The sequence below is a fragment of the Rhamphochromis sp. 'chilingali' genome, assembly GCF_963969265.1.
Source record: "Rhamphochromis sp. 'chilingali' genome assembly, chromosome: 6".
In the NCBI taxonomy this organism is placed as follows: Eukaryota; Metazoa; Chordata; class Actinopteri; order Cichliformes; family Cichlidae; genus Rhamphochromis; species Rhamphochromis sp. 'chilingali'.
The window spans coordinates 29,201,511-29,222,472 of record NC_137933.1 but is presented as its reverse complement, the minus strand read 5'-3'; the positions used below and the strand labels follow the sequence as shown (position 1 = coordinate 29,222,472).

General features: G+C 40.8%; 1 protein-coding gene across 4 annotated transcripts; it reads right to left on the bottom strand.

The window, feature by feature from the left end:
- Positions 1-95: 95 nt before the first annotated feature.
- LOC308399009 (uncharacterized protein) lies at positions 96-10,195 on the bottom strand. 4 transcript variants are annotated; one of them, XM_080885930.1, is made up of 12 exons: positions 9,868-10,195; positions 8,339-8,453; positions 8,185-8,249; positions 7,985-8,105; positions 6,991-7,139; positions 6,043-6,185; positions 5,796-5,958; positions 3,450-3,543; positions 3,263-3,341; positions 2,659-2,700; positions 2,420-2,493; positions 96-2,328 (listed from the first exon to the last, which is right to left on the bottom strand). In XM_080885930.1, the coding sequence occupies exons 2-12, from the start codon at positions 8,350-8,352 to the stop codon at positions 1,326-1,328; spliced, it is 1,947 nt and encodes a 648-aa protein (XP_080742056.1). In that variant the 5' UTR covers positions 8,353-8,453; positions 9,868-10,195; the 3' UTR covers positions 96-1,325. The 4 variants fall into 4 exon arrangements, with proteins under 4 accessions (XP_080742056.1, XP_080742055.1, XP_080742057.1 ...); XM_080885929.1 differs by lacking the exon at positions 9,868-10,195 and adding an exon at positions 8,726-8,921; XM_080885931.1 differs by lacking the exons at positions 2,659-2,700; positions 9,868-10,195 and adding an exon at positions 8,726-8,918.
- Between the last annotated feature and the right edge of the window lie 10,767 nt (positions 10,196-20,962).

Genomic DNA, 20,962 nt, shown 5'->3' with positions numbered 1-20,962 from the left:
CATACACACAGAAGCAACAGGATACAGAACACACACACACACACACACACATATGCACTATGTAGTATAGAATATAGTGACTTTCACTCACCATAAATGCTTGATGTCTTTATTTTAAGTAGCACATAAACACTAGTTTACATTAGTCCACTGTCATGTTTAAGTACACATATTTACTACATGGGGATCCAAAAAGCAAATAACATGTATCCTACTTAAGGTATATACTTTTGAATTGTATTTTGCATTATGGTCAATTCAATTATGTATAAGATATAATCTCAAAAATGCATTACCAAATTTCATTGGTGTACCAAAGCACACAGCGGACAAAGCTTGTTGTGGATCATTCAAACCTGTTTGTCTCATTGAAGGAAACACAACTCAGAAGTATTCACATTTATTTGAACTTTTTTATACAACAGAAAATTATTAAGATTCACATCACCCAAATACAGAATAAAGTTGTTTCTTTCAGTTGCATATATTAAAAAGTAACTATGTTTTTATTTTGACAACTACAACATGCTGAAGGCGATGATGTGTGCTTCTGTGGAAACAGATCAACAGTTCCAAAGAAGAGCAATGAGGAAGTAATTTCATAACTCTGAACAGCAGCCCTGAAGGGCAGATAAGTGTTGCGGCTTGTTTTAGTCAGAGAGTGCAGCCATTTCCAATGTAATTCCTACTTAAAAGGTTTAGACTTAATGGGCAAATTGTCTATCTTTTCTATTCTTTTAAACTGAGATTTAAATGAAAACTCTAAAATGGCTCAAGGGGATTACTGAGTTGACATTTTAGACAGATTTGATACAGCTTAGTCATCTCAGCCTTTATGCATTTAAGGAATCTGTCTTCAAAAAGAAATGCAGAATGACATTTAAAAACAAACGGCAACACAAACCAAACTGAACAAAAAGAAGAAAGAAAATTCACTTTGTTCAGTATCAGATGTGGAATGTAGATAAATGATGTGATAGGAGCTGTTTTGCCTATCCCTTTGTAGAAAACAAATACTGAAAATATTAAGGCTACAGGCGCATACTGGTTGATATCTGATATCAGTCATTTTATGTGGAAGTTTCATGGACACTTCACAATTTTCAATCAAAAACTTCAGAAAGAAAGTATTTACAGTTGAAATGTTTTCAGAATGAATACCTGTGGATGCTCTATATTGAAAATGTATACATTTATATGTAAAAGCAGGACTTACAGTGTAAAGATCCCATGCAGTGCAAAAAACAGACACTAATTGGCTCTTGAGTTACAATTTTAAAACCGTATCCAAGTTCAAGAATGAACCATAGGTCACAGTCACAGTGCTACACAGCTTGATAGCCAGCATCTGTAATTATTGGCACAGAGTGGTCAACAGACATTAAGGGGGGAAAAGGTATTTGGAGCTGCCCGCCCTGGACATTGTGGATAAAACCTGGAAAGACTTCACTTAAGATGCTTTGAGGAGTCTTTTTGAATAATTTTTCGTACTCACCATTTCCTTGCTCTAAAAGCAAAATATCAGGTTGTTTCTCCAGACTTGGAAGTGCCTGGTAGTCATCATCCATTGCAAGAAAGCTGTTTGACCCTTTAGGCACACAACCATAACAGGGATTTTCATCACAAATTGTGACCTCTTCACCTAGCTTTGGTTTACCACTGATGACCTCATCAGAGCTCTCAAACTTTGCCTCAGCTCTGGATGAAAATTCACAAGAATCAGATGCGTTAGTCCCACTAGAGACAGAGGACAAGCTGGTGTCTTCTTCATATGAAGATGTCCCAGAATCTGCTTTGTAGGATTGATATGGCATGTTTGGTTGCCTTAGAAATGAACCAGAATCCTGCTGAGCAGGAACTTGACAAGATGGTAGCAGCTGATGAGGACAAATTCCCATGTCGCTCTTACTGGGATGGTAATCAGGGACACAAAGCATTTCAGCCTTCTCCTGTGCTTCCAAGTCGCCCGTCATGGCCTGATGTTCAGAGACGGGGATTAGGAGGGAATAGGTTTTATTTTCAAATACAGATGATCCTGAACTGGTGTCATTAGCTTGGACACTACACGGACTGTAGGGAGCTGAGCATAAATCGCTTTTTTGCATATTCATTAATTGTGTAAGGGGACTGGTGGTCACTGGTGATATGGGGCTAATATTCAGGAAAAGTTTAGAAAGCACATCATGAACAGCTTTAGTGATAGGAGGTTCTTCGTTCATAGTCTCAGGGGGTTCGGCATTCGCATAACTGAGATCGGAGGAGCCCGTGCTGATCCCACTGGTTTGCTGAAGGCTTCCACTGCTTGTGTCTGTTAGTGACATCTTCGACCTGAGTAGAGAAACAATTACTGAAACTGCCAGATAAAAATCCTCAAGAAAATATCTTGTAATGCTGATGCATCAATAGAGCCAATACTGACCCCAGTTTACTGTCATCTGGTATAAGGGGCTCAATGCAGATAGTGGAGGTAATGGATGGCTCAGGTTTTAAGACCTAAACAAAAGGGATTAGCAGTCTTAAACATGACGCAGGTCATAAATTCAAGCTCAGCTGTAATCCTGTCAGATTGTGTGAGAAGTACTATCCGATATAAGGTGCAGGGCGCCGTCAGTAAATGTTATACTCAGTGAACTAATTAAGTTGTTTTAGCCTGCCTACCATTGGTGCAAACCTCCTCCAGCCCATGTATTCATGTTTGATCTGTGCTCATGAAACACACGGAAGGGTGAGGAAGTCAGCGAAGAGAGCCATACTAAGAATATAAATGACTGCAGATGGAAATAACACTGTTCTTCTGAGTATAACAGTCCCAACCAAACTGCTATTTAACCTCCTAGGACCTGGCGTCCACATATGTGGACATCACATTTTGGGTTATTTAGACCAAAATACTCAATTTTGCTCTACAAGGGCCTGATATCCACTTACAAGGACATTATGCTGCTACTGTTCTATCAAAATTTTAAATGAATATCTTCATATGTGGCTCTTATTTTTCCTAAAAACAGATTTAAGGTAAAAAAAAAAAACAAAATCTGGTAATTCTTTGTTTTTACATTCATTGAGTCCCAATATGCCCAAATATCAAAGAGAAATTAAAAATGCATGCCGTGGAAGACTTCAGGTCTTAGGAGGTTAAGGACAGAACATAAATCCAATGAATTGCTACTAATGAAGAAGTAATGAAAAAAAATTAATAAAAATTTCCCACAATTATTACTATCAAGTCAGAAGCTTTTAACTAGTGTGAAATATGTCTCACCTGTTCCTTGTTTGGATAGATATTAAGAAAGCTTGGATTTGGAGGTTTGGTAACTACATCCCACCAGTTTATTTTAAACCTAAAAGGAAATGTTAAAAAAATAAATCAACAAAAAATAAAAAAGCTCTAGTATTTAGGAGAAATGTGCACTGGCAGAAAAAACTAACTTTTTATATGCACAACCTACTTGAAATAACAGCCACACATAACAGCGCTTAAGATGACGGCAGCAATACTGAGGCAGATGATGATAACCACGAGCAGGTAGTGTGGGGAGCGAGCTGTGAAGGTAGGTGTTTGAAAAAAGTTGAATGCTTTTTCTATTTGTACAGAAAATACACAACTATGAGCAAACACTACTGTATACAGACAAAAGTATGAATCAGCTTTTGTATTCTTTGTCATTTCCAAAAGCATAAACAAAACCTTTGTGACCAACAATTCAAGCAAAAATGAAAACAGGGGAGAGGATGAAAATGATAATGAAGAACAGGTTCAATTTGTATTGTGACATACAGTGGGGCAAAAAAGTATTTAGTCAGCCACCGATTGTGCAAGTTTCCCCACTTAAAATGATGACAGAGGTCAGTAATTTGCACCAGAGGTACACTTCAACTGTGAGAGACAGAATGTGAAAAAAAAAAATCCATGAATTCACATGGTAGGATTTGTAAAGAATTTATTCGTAAATTAGGGTGGAAAATAAGTATTTGGTCACCTCAAACAAGGAAAATCTCTGGCCCTCACAGACCTGTAACGTCTTCTGTAAGAAGCTTTTCTGTCCCCCACTCGTTACCTGTATGAATGGCACCTGTCCACAGCCTCAAACAGTCAGACTCCAAACTCTGCCATGGCCAAGACCAAAGAGCTTTCGAAGGACACCAGGAAAAGTATTGTAGACCTGCACCAGACTGGGAAGAGTGAATCTACAATAGGCAAGCAGCTTGGTGTGAAAAAATCAACTGTGGGAGCAATCATCAGAAAATGGAAGACATACAAGACCACTGATAATCTCCCTCGATCTGGGGCTCCACGCAAGATCTCATCCCGTGGGGTCAAAATGATCATGAGAACGGTGAGCAAAGATCCCAGAACCACACGGGGGGACCTGGTGAATGACCTGCAGAGAGCTGGGACCAAAGTAACAAAGGTCACCATCAGTAACACACTACAACGGCAGGGAATCAAATCCCGCAGTGCCAGACGTGTTCCGCTGCTGAAGCCAGTGCATGTCCAGGCCCGTCTGAAGTTTGCTGTATCATCCATGTGCTCTCTGGCAGAGGATTGGGAGAATGTCATGTGGTCAGATGAAACCAAAGTAGAACTTTTTGGTATAAACTCAACTCGTCGTGTTTGGAGGAAGAAGAATACTGAGTTGCATCCCAAGAACACCATACCTACTGTGAAGCATGGGGGTGGAAACATCATGCTATGGGGCTGTTTTTCTGCCAAGGGGACAGGACGACTGATCCGTGTTAAGGACAGAATGAATGGGGCCATGTATCGTGAGATTTTGAGCCAAAACCTCCTTCCATCAGTGAGTACTTTGAAGATGAAACGAGGCTGGGTCTTCCAACATGACAATGATCCAAAACACACCGCCCGGGCAACAAAGGAGTGGCTCCATAAGAAGCATTTGAAAGTCCTGGAGTGGCCTAGCCAGTCTCCAGACCTCAACCCCATAGAAAATCTGTGGCGGGAGTTGAAAGTCCGTGTTGCTCGGCGACAGCCCCAAAACATCACTGCTCTCGAGAAGATCTGCATGGAGGAATGGGCCAAAATACCAGCTACTGTGTGTGCAAACCTGGTAAAGACCTATAGTAAACGTTTGACCTCTGTTATTGCCAACAAAGGTTATGTTACAAAGTATTGAGTTGTATTTTTGTTATTGACCAAATACTTATTTTCCACCCTGATTTACGAATAAATTCGTTACAAATCCTACCATGTGGATTCATGGATTTTTTTTTTCACATTCTGTCTCTCACAGTTGAAGTGTACCTCTGGTGCAAATTACTGACCTCTGTCATCATTTTAGGTGGGGGAACTTGCACAATCGGTGGCTGACTAAATACTTTTTTGCCCCACTGTAAGTCAGGAAGTTTAACGCAATAACCACATTATTCAAAGTGTTTGGAGAAAGTACATATTAACACTAATGCAAATAACAAATGTGAGTGCACTCTCTGGAACTTAAATAGAAGGACATGACATCATAGTAATTCGGTTGTTTTGGAGAAAAATTCAAATGAACAAACTGAACCTTCACAGCAAAGTATGCATCGCTTTGCTTTTGAGATATTCAAGGATCTTTTATGTTTGAATACAGGACATTGTAGTTCAGCTTTAATGTTACAATCTGAGGAGCTCATCTCCACTTTTCTCTGGAGACAGCGGCTTCCATGAAAGTTAGTTTGAGAGTTAATATTAAAACTCATTATTTTTCAGCTGAATGTGTAATAGAAATATAATTTGGGCCTCTTAACACAGTTAAGAAATACAGAATTTAAAACTGAAAAAAGACAATACTTACCAGTTTGAAATTCCCACTCTTCGCTACTGTCACTGAACTTGCCACTCAGACTTATGAAGCTTTTCACGCTGACCACATATGCTGAACTGGGATCCAGGTCTTGACCTTTTATTATATAGTAATTTAGTCCATCAACTGTGGCTGGTTTGAAAGGTCCAGATGTCTAGTATGGAGGAACAAAAATGAGTTTGACAGTTGTCCATGTTTACATCTCCAGAACAAATAGTTACTGTGGCATTGTTCCTACCTTTTCTGTTTCTCCTTTTTTATAGTAAGTCACCACAGCAGTCATTTCATTGTTTATAAATCCCTCCATGTTTGACGTCCACATGACTTCAAAATTCCCTTCAGATTTATTGACTGATTTGATTGTTGGAGTTTTTGGTTTTACTGTACAGAAACAGAAACAAGAGCATTAAAGTGAATGTTTGTTCGCCCGGTCTTTCTGGCAGATGCAGAGTTATGGGCTGTAATTTAAAAGGTCCTCACATACAAGGTCTTAAATAATCAGGCCCCATCTTATCTTAATGACCTTGTAGCACCATATCACCCTATTAGAGCACTTCGCTCTCGCTCTGCAGGCCTACTTGTTGTTCCTAGAGTATTTAAAAGTAGAATGGGAGGGAGAGCCTTCAGTTTTCAGGCCCCTCTTCTGTGGAACCAGCTTCCAGTTTGGATTCGGGAGACAGACACTATCTCTACTTTTAAGATTAGGCTTAAAACTTTCCTTTTTGCTAAAGCATATAGTTAGGGCTGGACCAGGTGACCTTGAATCCTCCCTTAGTTATGCTGCAATAGACGTAGGCTGCCGGGGGATTCCCATGATGCATTGAGTTTTTCCTTTCCAGTCACCTTTCTCACTCACTATGTGTTAATAGACCTCTCTGCATTGAATCATATCTGTTATTAACCTCTGTTTCTCTTCCACAGCATGTCTTTTATCCTGTCTTCCTTCTCTCACCCCAACCGGTCGCAGCAGATGGCCGACCCTCCCTGAGCCTGGTTCTGCCGGAGGTTTCTTCCTGTTAAAAGGGAGTTTTTCCTTCCCACTGTCGCCAAAGTGCTTGCTCATAGGGGGTCATATGATTGTTGGGTTTTTCTCTGTATCTATGAAGCGCCTTGAGGCGACTTTTGTTGTGATTTGGCGCTATATAAATAAAATTGAATTGAATTGAATTAAAAGAAGTCAACATACTGCTCTCTGTGACACTGAAAACTTTTGACTCCATGACGTTGCCATCTTTCCAGATAGTTGCTGTGTGAGTTTCTCCAAGCACGAGTATCGGTTGAAAGGAGCAACAACATTGTCCAGTGCCACACTGTTGTAAAAAGCAATTCTTCTTACTGTGGGAAATAATAATACAAAATGTTTAAAACAAATGATATTTATGACATCTTGTGCTGATTAAGCTAATATTACGTTTTTATGTACAGCATTTTCACCCAATGCCTCCATCCCACATTTTTATTTCCTCTAGCTTACAAAAGCCAGTGTTTGAGTCTCACAAAATCACGGCTGGAAAATGAAAGCATTCCCCCTGAAATCCCAAGATGATCACTAGATAAAAGAGGAGTTGAAATGGAAGAGTTAGGCTCCATAGTGTGGTGGTTTACACCTTCGCCTAATAAACAAAAAAATTGTGGTGTTTTATTCTGGGAAGAGACAACCCCTTACGAATCTCGAGAAAAACAAAACAAAACCAAAGCTCCAATAACATTGCTGCGGAGACCCCATGTCAATAAGGGAGCGGCCAAAGGAAGTGTACAAATACAAAAATCCACTAACAAGAAGTACAATATATATGTTCTTCACGTGAATGTTAATATTTATCATTTTATTTACTTTTATTTACTTTAGTTCAGCATTATAACATGCTTCACTTTCAGTTTGTTAGGATCATTTCTGTGAGGATCAGTCGCACCCCTAAAACAAGCAGGGACACAACAAACAACCAGCAACAATACTCCCGCATATCAGTCCAAATATGCATCCACTTAATGAGTCAAGTCAAAGCAAGTACAAACCCGCCGAAAGAACCCGCTGTTACAGTCCCTGCTCCGCACACTAAGTCGACAGTTCAGAGCTATTAACAAAAGCAGGATCCACTCAAAGTGACGCAGCTGGTTTAAATGTCATCAGGTTAATATTAAAATTAGACTAAAACCAAACAAAACCATCTCAGTCATACCCGTCTACACTCTGGAGAGTCAAACTGTACTCAGTGCAGTTTTGTAGCTCCAGCTGACACAACATCAGCTCGTCAAAGTCGTTGGTACAGTCAAGACTGGAGTTAGTTGTCTGATTATTTCCTGCACGAAACATAAATTATAAATTGTGGCTCCTTAGGATTTCACACAACAATTAATTCGTTTACTGTGAGCTACATACCAAAGGGAACAGTCACGATGTGCCCTAAAAGAAGGAAGATAACAGAGATCCTGTTGCAGACTCGTCTGGAAAAGAAAAAGGGAAAGAGAGATATTTTCTTTCAACAAACATGACGGATTCAGTAAGAAAGACAACTCCAAGTTATTCAGTTTACCTATTTGAATCCATTGTAAGATGAGTTAGTGCATTTTTCTGCTATGGAAAATACACAGCTACGGTCTATATCCTGGGTACGCGAACGCTGCTTACGCCCGAGTCTCACAGTCTTCCTGTTATGGGAGCGATAGAAGGATATATTGCGCCACATTAGAGGAAGTCAGTCCTACTCACATTTCTTTAGAAAGACAGAACCGTGCGCATAAAGCCCACAACAGTAGCCGGGGTGCGGCGAGTCGACTTAAAACAGCTACTGAAATCCCAGTGTTTGTGTAGAGTGAGAAATTGGGTTGAAATTAAAACAAACACCCCCGACAAAAAATAAAAATAACAAATAAAACATGTACATATGAAGATTTAAAGCAAGCATCGATATTTTTCCTACCACATCACAGGCACCCGTTAACATGTCCCTCTGTACTGTGTTGTGTGGTTTCTACTCATGTCTCGTGTCTTTTCTCAGCTGTTAGCACATTGAGAGCATTTATTGTGAAAGGTGAAAGTGACTAATAGCATGTTGGCCTATGCCCCACAGAGGAATGAATTATCTGACACAGCCGTATTGAATACGCTTAATGAAATCTATTTAATACTTCAACAAAAATATTACCAACTTTGTTGGTAATGACAGCTTTGAGGTGTCTTGTGTGGCCCGTTGTTCCACACAAACACTCTTCAAATTCTGAAGTTCTGTGGGCCTCTTTGATGAACTTTGAGCTTCGCTTCTTTCCACTGATTTTAAGATGGATTCAGGTCAGGTGATTGGCTGGGCTATTCTAGCAGATTTATTTTCTTTTTCAGAAACCCATTGAGAGTTTCCTCGGCTGTGTATTTGGGATCAATGTATTTGCTGAAAGGACCCCCCTTATTTCATCTTCATCATCCTGGTCCATGGCAGCAGATTTTTATCTAGAATGTCTCCATACATTTTTCTATTTAGCCTTCTTTCAGTCATATGAAGAATGCCAGTGACGCTCTGAAAAAGAGCCTCACACCATGATATGCAGTACCTTTTGACCTCCAAACAATGTTTGTAGTAGGGGATCCAAAAAGTAAAATTTTCGTCTCATCTGGCCAGATTATACACGAGTGTATTTCACAGCCGTTTTTTTTCTCTAAATCTTGTTCCTTAAAATTTGAAAAAGCTTCAACATGCTTTTTCTTTAGCAATAGTCTTGTGTGGTGAATGTGCACACAGGCCATGGCAGTTGAGTGCATTACTTATAGTTTTCTTTGAAACCATTGTACTTCCTGCTTCCAGGTCTTTCTGTAGCTCTCCACCAGTGACTTTTGGCTTTTTGACAAATCTTTTGATAATTTATTTCACTCGATCTCTGAAATCTTGCAGGGACCACTTGGCCATGGCTGGTTTATGGTGAAATGATGTCCTCGCCACTTCCGAATTATGGCCCCAACAATGTTTACTGGAACCTTCAGTAGTTTAGAAATTCTTCTGTAACCATTGTTTGTATGCTATGTACATTTGTTTTGCAATAATAGGGTTGCGAAGGTTGTGAGAGCGCTCACCATGTTTAATGAGAAAGCTTTTCACAGACTATATGTTTGGACTGAACCAGCTAAACTTAATTTGTATTAAGTGGGAGCATTGCTTTCTAATTACTGATAGATTTCAGCTGGTGTCATGAAATCCCATGCTTTTTTTGCTTGCACCTCTCATTCTTCCTGTGTTGAATATTTTTTGCCTTAGTTATTTGTCATCATTACTGTTAGGGAAAATGTTCTAAAACACTTCTTCAGTAAAGACTCAGAGAAGAGAAACACACAGAAGTTCTTGCTAGCAAGGGCAGTCTCCACACTAAGAGACTCCAGTGAGAGAACTGCCCTGGTCTTTATTTATACTCTTGAGCGTATGTGTGTGTGTATGGTGTGTGTGTGGTGTGTGTGTGTGTGTGTGTGTCACTGCTGATCAAAAGGGTCATATAACATACAAACACAAAAGGTACATCCTTGGTCATAAAGAGGGTAGTCTCCCCCACCCTAGATGGCACGGTGAGGAAGTCCAGCAGTTAAAGCACTTAGACTAAAACAGACATAGCTACGTTAAAACAATAAAACAAGGTGCGACCTCTCCCACGCTCCCAGGATGTGGGGGGTGAACCAAGCCTGCAGCCTGCTAGAGATCACACATCTTGTCACTACACAATTTATTATATGCCTCTAAGTATACATGGTTAAACATTTCCTAATACAAATAACTACAAACAGCATCCTACCATAAGCAAAATTATATCACTAAAAGATTATACTGACTACTAAATACAATTTTCCATTGACAATTACACATAACATTATGTGTGTGTTGGATTGGATGGGCTGCCTCTCTCTCTCTCCACACACACACACACACACACACACACACACACACACACACACACACACACACACACACACACACACACACACACACACATATAAGGAGAAATCATTAAAATGAAATGAACATGATGTACAGAATTTAAATAAAGGTATTTAGTGGTTAGACTCTGATGGCGCGACTTGGCGGAACGGTATCCCAGTGTTGATAGGGATTAGATCAGGACCACCTGGAGTTTAGACACTGGTGGACGAGAGTACAAAATACTTGATGATGTAATGGTAGGTGCTAAACTTTGCCAAGATGGATCAGACAGAAAAAAGTTTTAGTTTTATTTTTCTGATTCATATATTAGACCAGATGCAATGTTGAGAAGAATTTGTGATCACATTTAAAAGGGAACACTTTTCAACTTCAGATGTACAGTATATACAAAAGATATCTGCAGTTCTACAGTTGTATTGCTCTACTGCATCATTTTGCACACTTTTAATCAATATATTCACAACTGTCATAAAATAAAATGTGACATTTTGCTTTGATGGGATCTTTATTTGAAAAAAGAAAACAACAACCAAAAAACATATTAATAGACATGTTATGATGCTACCTGTGCTACCTTTCTTTCTTTCTTTTTTTTAACTAAATGTATTCTCAGTGACGTTTCCTTGTTTGAAGACCAAAAATATGTCTTGTACTGTTCTTGTCCAAGAGTTGATCCTGAGTTAAACTAGAAGTGTTTTGGTAGTGTGGTGCAATTTGGATAACACATTAACTGTTGTGTTGAACTGTCAGTAAAAAGGACCGTAAAGATCTAGTCTAAAAATATACTGTGCGTGATTGCAAATATATATATATAAAAAAACACCCAGCACGCCCCTGCGGGCGGTTTATCCTTCAAGCTCGGGTCCTCTACCAGAGGCCTGGGAGCTTGAGGGCCCTGCGCAGTATCTTAGCTGTTCCCAGGACTGCGCTCTTCTGGACAGAGATCTCCGATGTTGTTCCCGGGATCTGCTGGAGCCACTCGCCTAGCTTGGGAGTCACCGCACCTAGTGCTCCGATTACCACGGGGACCACCGTTACCTTCACCCTCCACATCCTCTCGAGCTCTTCTCTGAGCCCTTGGTATTTCTCCAGCTTCTCGTGTTCCTTCTTCCTGATATTGCTGTCATTCGGAACCGCTACATCGATCACTACGGCCGTCTTCTTCTGTTTGTCTACCACCACTATGTCCGGTTGGTTAGCCACCACCATTTTGTCCGTCTGTATCTGGAAGTCCCACAGGATCTTAGCTCGGTCATTCTCCACCACCCTTGGGGGCATCTCCCATTTTGACCTCGGGACTTCCAGGTTATACTCGGCACAGATGTTCCTGTACACTATGCCGGCCACTTGGTTATGGCGTTCCATGTATGCCTTGCCTGCTAGCATCTTGCACCCTGCTGTTATGTGCTGGATTGTCTCTGGGGCATCTTTACACAGCCTGCACCTGGGGTCTTGCCTGGTGTGATAGACCCCAGCCTCTATGGATCTTGTGCTCAGAGCTTGTTCTTGTGCTGCCATGATTAGTGCCTCTGTGCTGTCTTTCAGTCCAGCTTTGTCCAGCCACTGGTAGGATTTCTGGATATCAGCCACCTCCTCTATCTGCCGGTGGTACATACCGTGCAGGGGCCTGTCCTTCCATGATGGTTCCTCGTCTCCCTCCTCTTTCTTGGGTTTCTGCTGCCTGAGGTATTCACTGAGCACTCGGTCAGTTGGGGCCATCTTCCCAATGTATTCTTGGATGTTCGTTGTCTCATCCTGGACTGTGGTGCTGACACTCACCAGTCCCCGGCCCCCTTCCTTCCGCTTAGCGTACAGCCTCAGGGTGCTGGATTTGGGGTGAAACCCTCCATGCATGGTAAGGAGCTTTCTTGTCTTTATGTCAGTGGCTTCTATCTCCTCCTTTGGCCAGCCTATTACCCCAGCAGGGTACCTGATCACGGGCAGGGCGTACGTGTTGATGGCCCAGATCTTGTTCTTACCATTCAGCTGACTCCTCCGGACTTGCCTGACCCTCTGCAGGTACTTGGTGGTTGCAGCTTTTCTAGCGGCCTCTTCATGGTTCCCATTCGCCCGTGGGATCCCCAAGTACTTGTAACTGTCCTCTATGTCTGCAATGTTGCCTTCTGGTAGTTCAATCCCCTCAGTTCTGACTACCTTCCCTCTCTTTGTTACCATCCGACTACACTTCTCCAGTCCGAACGACATTCCAATGTCATTGCTGTATAGCCTGGTAGTGTGGATCAGTGAATCGATGTCTCGTTCACTCTTGGCATACAGCTTGATGTCATCCATGTACAGGAGGTGGCTGACAACTGCTCCGTTCCGTAGTCGGTATCCATAGCCAGTCTTGTTAATGATCTCACTGAGGGGGTTCAGGCCTATGCAGAACAGCAGTGGGGACAGAGCATCTCCTTGGTAGATCCCGCACTTGATGGTGACTTGTGCTATGGGCTTGGAGTTGGCCTCTAGTGTTGTACGCCACATCCCCATTGAGTTCCTGATGAAGGCTCTTAGGGTCCCATTGATCTTGTACAATTCTAGGCATTCCAGTATCCAGCTGTGGGGCATTGAGTCATAGGCCTTCTTGTAATCAATCCAGGCAGTGCACAGGTTGGTCAGTCTGGTCTTGCAGGCTCGGCTGATTGTTCTGTCTACCAGTAGCTGGTGTTTTGCGCCTCTGGTATTCTTGCCAATTCCTTTCTGTGTCCCGCTCATGTATTGACCCATGTGCCTGTTCATCTTAGCCGATATGATGCCTGACAGGAGCTTCCATGTAGTACTGAGGCAGGTTATTGGTCGGTAGTTGGAGGGGACCGGTCCCTTCTTGGGGTCCTTGGGGATCAGGACCGTCCGGCCTTCAGTTAGCCATTCCGGGTGTCTCTCGTTAACTAGCAGCTGGTTCATTTGTGCTGCCAGACGCTCGTGGAGTGCAGTCAGCTTCTTCAGCCAGTAGGCGTGAACCATGTCGGGCCCTGGTGCTGTCCAACTCTTCATACTGGAGACCCTTTCTTGGATATCTGCCACTGTGATGGTTACTGGACCCTGTTCAGGGAGGTCGCTGTGGTCTGCCCTCAGATCCTCTAGCCACTGAGCATTGCCGTTATGGGTTGTGTCCGTCTCCCATATGCTCTTCCAGTATTGCTCCGTCTCCAGCCTTGGTGGTGCTGTTCTCTTATTGTTCCCTTGCCACTGAGAGTACACCTTTGCTGGTTCTGTGGAGAACAGCTGGTTTATTCTCCTGCCTTCTATCTCTCTGGTGTACCTCCTCAAGCGGCTGGCCAAGGCTGTGAGTCTTTGCTTGGCAGTTTCCAAGGCCTCAGGTATGGACAGCTTGCTGTATTTCTTAGGCACCTTATTTGTCGCACCTTGCTGCAACTCCGTTAGTTGGCTAACCTCCCTCCGTGCTACTTTGATCTTGCCCTCTAGCCTCCTTCTCCATGGAGGGTACTGCCCCTTGTCGCTGTTCAACTTGTAGCCAAGCATCTCACTGATCACTGCTATATATATATATATATATATATATATATATATATATATATATATATATATATATATATATATATATATAACAATCAATTATTTTAAATTTAAAACTGTATGTCTTTGAACTGTTCATTAAGCAGCTATGGGGTTAAGAGAAGGATCCAAGATGCAGGCACTGTCTTTGATGCGAGTGAGCTTTATTATCAGGAGGTGAAAACAAGCAAAAGCTAGGATGGCGAGGACAGAACTAAGCTGAACTGGGAAAACTAGTGAACAAACCTGAAATCATAACATGCAGGGAGGAACACGGGATGATGAGCAGAGAAACGCAGACGGACCGACAACGAGCAAAGGCAAACACACACTTTTAAATACACGGAGGGAAACAAGGAATAGCAAACAGGAGGGAGACACGGCTGAACCTAATTAACATGACGAAACAGGGATGGCGGAAAACTGAATACAGTGACACCAGACATGGACCTTCAAAATAAAACAGGAAATAGACAGACTGAACTTACAGACAGACTCAGAGACACAAAACAGAGAGAGCCAGAGTACAGGGACCAGAGTGGCATGAGGAGCAAAAGAATCCAAAACCTACGAACTAGAAATACAAAACAGAAACCAAAACACTAGTAAACACGAATCAAGAAGAAACCACAGACTAATAAAAGATAATAATACAAAATCAAAACACCGGGTAGGACCCTGACAGCAACCCTGCAAACTGTGATTTTGCATTTATCTTAGATTACAAAGTGTTAGCAGGCACCACTTTGACAGAGGAGCATCTTCCATTTTCTGTAATGATTCACGGTACACTGGATTAAGCAATATGTTTATGAAAAAGTATTAGCACAATCTTACTGTATTTGTCCTAAACATTTACATTTTAGGAAGTGGTTTGTTTATTTCAAATAAAATCAGATGCTTTTTCTATGATTTTAGCTTAGCTTGTGTAATTTTACACTACACAAACAGCTTAATTTTCAAAGATGCCTCTGTCATAACAGCTCTGCATGAAACATGACAAGACAAGAAACAACAACAGTTATTCTGTAAATTTGACAGTTGATGAAAGATGAAATTTAGTAATCATAAGCTACAAGTCTGTGTTTGCTTTGCTCCTCTGTGCAAAATTTTTTAAGGTGATTCTTTCACATTAAACATGAAGCAGTGATTCATCGAATGAGTGAGTGTGACACACGTTGATATTCCTTTAGTATTAGGTGAGTATGGATATCACAAGTGCTTAAACAACATAAAGAAAGTACGTTGAAGCATGGCGAGGTGGCAGGCAGGCAGGTGCATGAGAGGCAGAATGATGTGCCAACCACAGCTATATAATCGGGGAACAGAGAGCCCAGGAGTTCTCAGATGGCACTGATGAGCCTTTCCCCGCAGGGGTCATCAAACCTGTCAGTAGACATTGCAGATAAAAGGATGGTTGGATTGTATTATGGGTGTGGATAACTCAATCTGGAGAACTAGACTGGGCTTAAGAGGCTTTGAGCGATAATGGTGAACTATGATGTAAATTTTTCACATCAACAAGAAACCCATCGTTGACATTTAATATTCTTCTTTTGGCTGCCTCCTGAATGGCTCATCTGCCTCCATCTCCTGCTGTTGCATGAATACTCCTCTCATACTAGTGAGTCTTCTTCATATCATCCACACTTTTCGTCTCCATATTACATTCTTTGTCCAATATATCCCTCCTTTCACTATCGCTCCCCTACACATGCATAAACCATCTCAGCCTTGCTGCTAAAATTTTGTTGTCTCCAAAACCCTTATATCAAATAAGTATTTTTTATTGGCATACTTTATGTATAAAATAATAAGGGTGTGATATCTTGCTGTATCTTGTAACATATACAGCATAAAAAGTGACCAGAAGATGTGTTGTAAGCTTCCACTCAAAATTTAAATAGGTGGAAAATGTTGAGAAAGAAAGTGTTGCAATGTGGCATAATCATGCTAGGCTGTGGTTGCGCCTGTAAAAAAATGAAAAAAAGTTTTAGTTATTTTCTCCTTTTTTCATATATTATATTATCTGTTGTTACACTGTGAATGTGTTCCATTAATGTTTTTAAAGTGTAGACTGAAAAATATGAAAAAAGGTCCCACAAATTTAGGAGGGGAATTGAAAGAAGCTCAGTTTTGGTTTGTGATTTGTCCGGTGCTGAAATATATATAAAGAATACACACTACCAGTCAGAAGTTGGGACATACCTTTTCATGTATTTATTTTTATTTTTTTTCTACATTGTAGATGGATACTGAAGACATCAGAGATATGAAAAAAGATATATGGAATTATGCAGCAAAGAAAAAAAAACTTTAAATATGTTTTATATTTTAGATTCCTCAATGTAGCCACCTTTTACTCTGTTGGCAGTGCTGCAAACCCTTGGCCTTCTCTCAACGAGCTTCATGATGTAGTCACCTGAAATGGTTTTCACTCTACAGGTGTGGCTTTAGGGTTCATTTGTGGAATTTCTTGCCTTCTTAATAGGGTTGGGAACATCAGTTGTGTTGTGCAACAGTTAATGGTTAACTATTGGATACATTTGAAAGGTCATAAAAAAATCAATCTGTTAAGAAAGTGTTAGGAAATTGTTGGGAGAGGGGAAAGGATTTTAAAAATAGTTTTGGGTGGGTTGGGGATGATAGAGCTGGAGCATTTAAAGTATATGACAAAGAATTTAGTCAGACATTATTGTTGCCTTTAAGGCCTACATGGACATGGAAATACATTAAGGTAAATAGATCATTATATATTAAGAATATTAAGAAGAGGAAATTTACAACAGATATTTGTCAAGAATTTTATAATAGATTGGAGAACAAGTACAGTGACTATTTACAGTCACCACAGCAGTCATTTCATTGTTTATAAATCCCTCCATGTTTGACGTCCACATGACTTCAGAATTCCCTTCAGATTGATTGACTGATTTGATTGTTGGAGTTTTTGGTTTTACTGTACAGAAACAGAAACAAGAGCATTAAAGTGAATGTTTGTTCGCCCGGTCTTTCTGGCAGATGCAGAGTTATGGGCTGTAATTTAAAAGGTCCTCACATACAAGGTCTTAAATAATCAGGCCTGATCTTATCTTAATGACCTTGTAGCACCATATCACCCTATTAGAGCACTTCGCTCTCGCTCTGCAGGCCTACTTGTTGTTCCTAGAGTATTTAAAAGTAGAATGGGAGGGAGAGCCTTCAGTTTTCAGGCCCCTCTTCTGTGGAACCAGCTTCCAGTTTGGATTCGGGAGACAGACACTATCTCTACTTTTAAGATTAGGCTTAAAACGTTCCTTTTTGCTAAAGCATATAGTTAGGGCTGGACCAGGTGACCCTGAATCCTCCCTTAGTTATGCTGCAATAGACGTAGGCTGCCGGGGGATTCCCATGATGCATTGAGTTTTTCCTTTCCAGTCACCTTTCTCACTCACTATGTGTTAATAGACCTCTCTGCATTGAATCATATCTGTTATTAACCTCTGTTTCTCTTCCACAGCATGTCTTTTATCCTGTCTTCCTTCTCTCACCCCAACCGGTCGCAGCAGATGGCCGCCCCTCCCTGAGCCTGGTTCTGCCGGAGGTTTCTTCCTGTTAAAAGGGAGTTTTTCCTTCCCACTGTCGCCAAAGTGCTTGCTCATAGGGGGTCATATGATTGTTGGGTTTTTCTCTGTATCTATGAAGCGCCTTGAGGCGACTTTTGTTGTGATTTGGCGCTATATAAATAAAATTGAATTGAATTGAATTAAAAGAAGTCAACATACTGCTCTCTGTGACACTGAAAACTTTTGACTCCATGACGTTGCCATCTTTCCAGATAGTTGCTGTGTGAGTTTCTCCAAGCACGAGTATCAGTCGAAAGGAGCAACAACATTGTCCAGTGCCACACTGTTGTAAAAAGCAATTCTTCTTACTGTGGGAAATAATAATACAAAATGTTTAAAACAAATGATATTTATGACATCTTATGCTGATTAAGCTAATCTTACATTTTTTATGTACAGCATTTTCACCCAATGCCTCCATCCCACATTTTTATTTCCTCTAGCTTACAAAAGCCAGTGTTATAATAAGACTAAAAACCCCCCCAAAAAAACCATCTCAGTCATACCCGTCTACACTCTGGAGAGTCAAACTGTACTCAGTGCAGTTTTGTAGCTCCAGCTGACACAACATCAGCTCGTCAAAGTCGTTGGTACAGTCAAGACTGGAGTTAGTTGTCTGAATATTTCCTGCACGAAACATAAATTATAAATTGTGGCTCATTAAGAATTCACACATAGAATAATCCATTACAGCATTTGTTCACTGTAATGTACATACTAGAGAGAACTGCTGCAGTCGCGATGTGTGCTAAAAGAAGCAAGATAACAGAGATCCTGGTGCAGACTCGTCTGGAAAAGAAAAGGGGAAACGCAAAAGGAGATCTTTTCTTTCAACAAACATGGCGGATTCAGTAAGAAAGACAACTCCAAGTTAATCAGTTTACCTATTTGAATCCATTATGAAACAACTGAGTGCATTTTTTTCTGCTATGGAAAACACTCAGCTACGGTCTATATCCTGGGAATGCGAACGCTGCTTACGCCCAAGTCTCACAGTCTTCCTGTTATGGGAGCAATAGAAGGATATATTGCGCCACATTAGGGGAAGTCAGTCCTACTCACATTTCTTAAGGAAGACAGAACCGTGCGCATAAAGCCCACAACAGTAGTCGAGGGGGAGTTGACTCAAAAAAGCTACTGAAATCCCAGTGTTTGTGTAGAGTGAGAAATTGGGTATGCATTATCTGACACAGCCGTATTAAATACTCTTAATAAAATCTATTTTATACTTCAACAAAGGTATTATCACCTTTGTTGGTAACGTATTACCAACATTGACATTTACATTGAGATGTAAATGTTTAGAAAGAAACCCATCATTGACATTTAATATTCTTCTCTTGGGTGCCTCCTGAAGGGGGCACAATGGCTCTCCTGCTGTCACTTGAATACTCTTTGCTTACACTGGCCTTCTGCATGTCCTTATTTACTGCATCTTGTGATTTTCTTTGTTGTCTCTCACTTTTCGTCTCCATATTACACATTCTTTGTCCAATATATCCCTCCTCTCACTATCGCTCCCCTACACATGCCTAAACCATCTCAGCCTTGCTGCTCAAATTTTGTCCCCAAAACACTTATATCCAGTGAGTAGTTTTTTTATTGGCATACTTTATGCATAAAATAATAAGGCCGTGATATCTTGTTGTATCTTGCAGCAGAGATATACAGCATACACAGCATAAAAAGTGACGAGAAGACGTGTTGTAAACTTCCACTCACAATTTAGATAGTTGGTAAATGTTGAGAAAGGAAGTGTTGCAAGAGTTGTAGATCTTGTTCATGTGGCATAATCATGCTAGGCTGTGGTTGCTGCTGTACAAAAAAATGAAAAAAAGATTCAGTTATTTTCTCCCCTTTTCATATATTATATTATCTGTTGTTACACTGTGAATGTGTTACTGTTTTTGAAGTGTAGTCTGAAAAATATATAAAAAAAAAGGTCCCACAAAGTCAGGAGGGGAATTTAAAGGAGCTCAGTTTTGGTTTGTGATTTGTTCTGTTGTTTTCTTTCACACACATACAATCAGTAAAACTTTACTGATATAACTGTTACTGTATTGCAGCACAAAACGGCTGACATGTAACTCAACTGCATTAAGGTTGATGTTATTTTCCTGCTATGCCCAACGGCCAGAAAGAAAAACCAACATTGGTTAAATACTTACTTACATACTTGACGATGACGTTGGTTGGGTGGGTTGATGTACAGTCATATATGTACAGGGTTGTACAGTAGGGGGCTGGGAACGCAGCCTTGCGGGGATCCGGTGCTGTAATATATATAAAGAATATACACTACCAGTCAGAAGTTTGGACACACGTTCTCATTTGATGTTTTTTTTTAATTTTTTTTTTTAACATTCTACATTGTAGATACATACATACATAAAACCTTTTACTTTGTTGGCAGTGCTGCAAACCCTTGGCCTTCTCTCAGTGAGATTCATGATGTAGTCACCTGAAATGATTTTCGCTCTACAGGTGTGGCTTGTCATTGGTTGAATTTCTTGCCTTTTAATGGGGTTGAGGCCATCAGTTGTGCTATGCAGAAGTCAGGTTGGTAACACAGCTGACAGCCCTATTTGACAACTGTTAGGATTCATATTATGACAAGAACCAACCAGCTAAGTAAGACAAATGACAGTTCATCATTATTTGAAGAACTGGAGGTCAGTCAGTCCAGAAAACTGCTAACACTTTGAATGTGTCCCCAAGTGCAGTTGCAAAACCAACAAATGGCAATATTGGCTCACATGAGGACCGCCCCAGGAAAGGAAGAGTCACCAGCCTCAGAAATCATTCCCAAAATTAACAGATTACTAGGGACTACTAAAGATTACTAGCGACTACTAAGAAAAAGCAACAAGCAGAAGAGATTGGTTTGAGCCAAGAAACCAAGGAATGGATATTAGACTAATGGAAATCTGTGCTTTGGTCTGATGAATCCACCCGCCTTGCCTTCGCATGACACAGAAAAGGTGAAGCCAGGTCTCTACATGCATGGTTTCCACTGTGAAGCATGCAGGTGAGTGCATTTTCCTCTGTGCTGTGTGAGGCTGGAGGTTGACCTGTTCTGAACAACTATTGGCAATCAGCTCATCAGCAAATATACAATGAT

Bases quoted from the DNA above. Each gene is read 5' to 3' on its own strand.
- LOC308399009 (XM_080885930.1), bottom strand. The intron at 3,544-5,795 runs GTAAGTATTGTC...CTACCTTCACAG, and splicing joins AGAGTGGGAATTTCAAACTG to CTCGCTCCCCACACTACCTG. The intron at 2,494-2,658 runs GTAGGCAGGCTA...CCTTTTGTTTAG, and splicing joins GGAGGAGGTTTGCACCAATG to GTCTTAAAACCTGAGCCATC.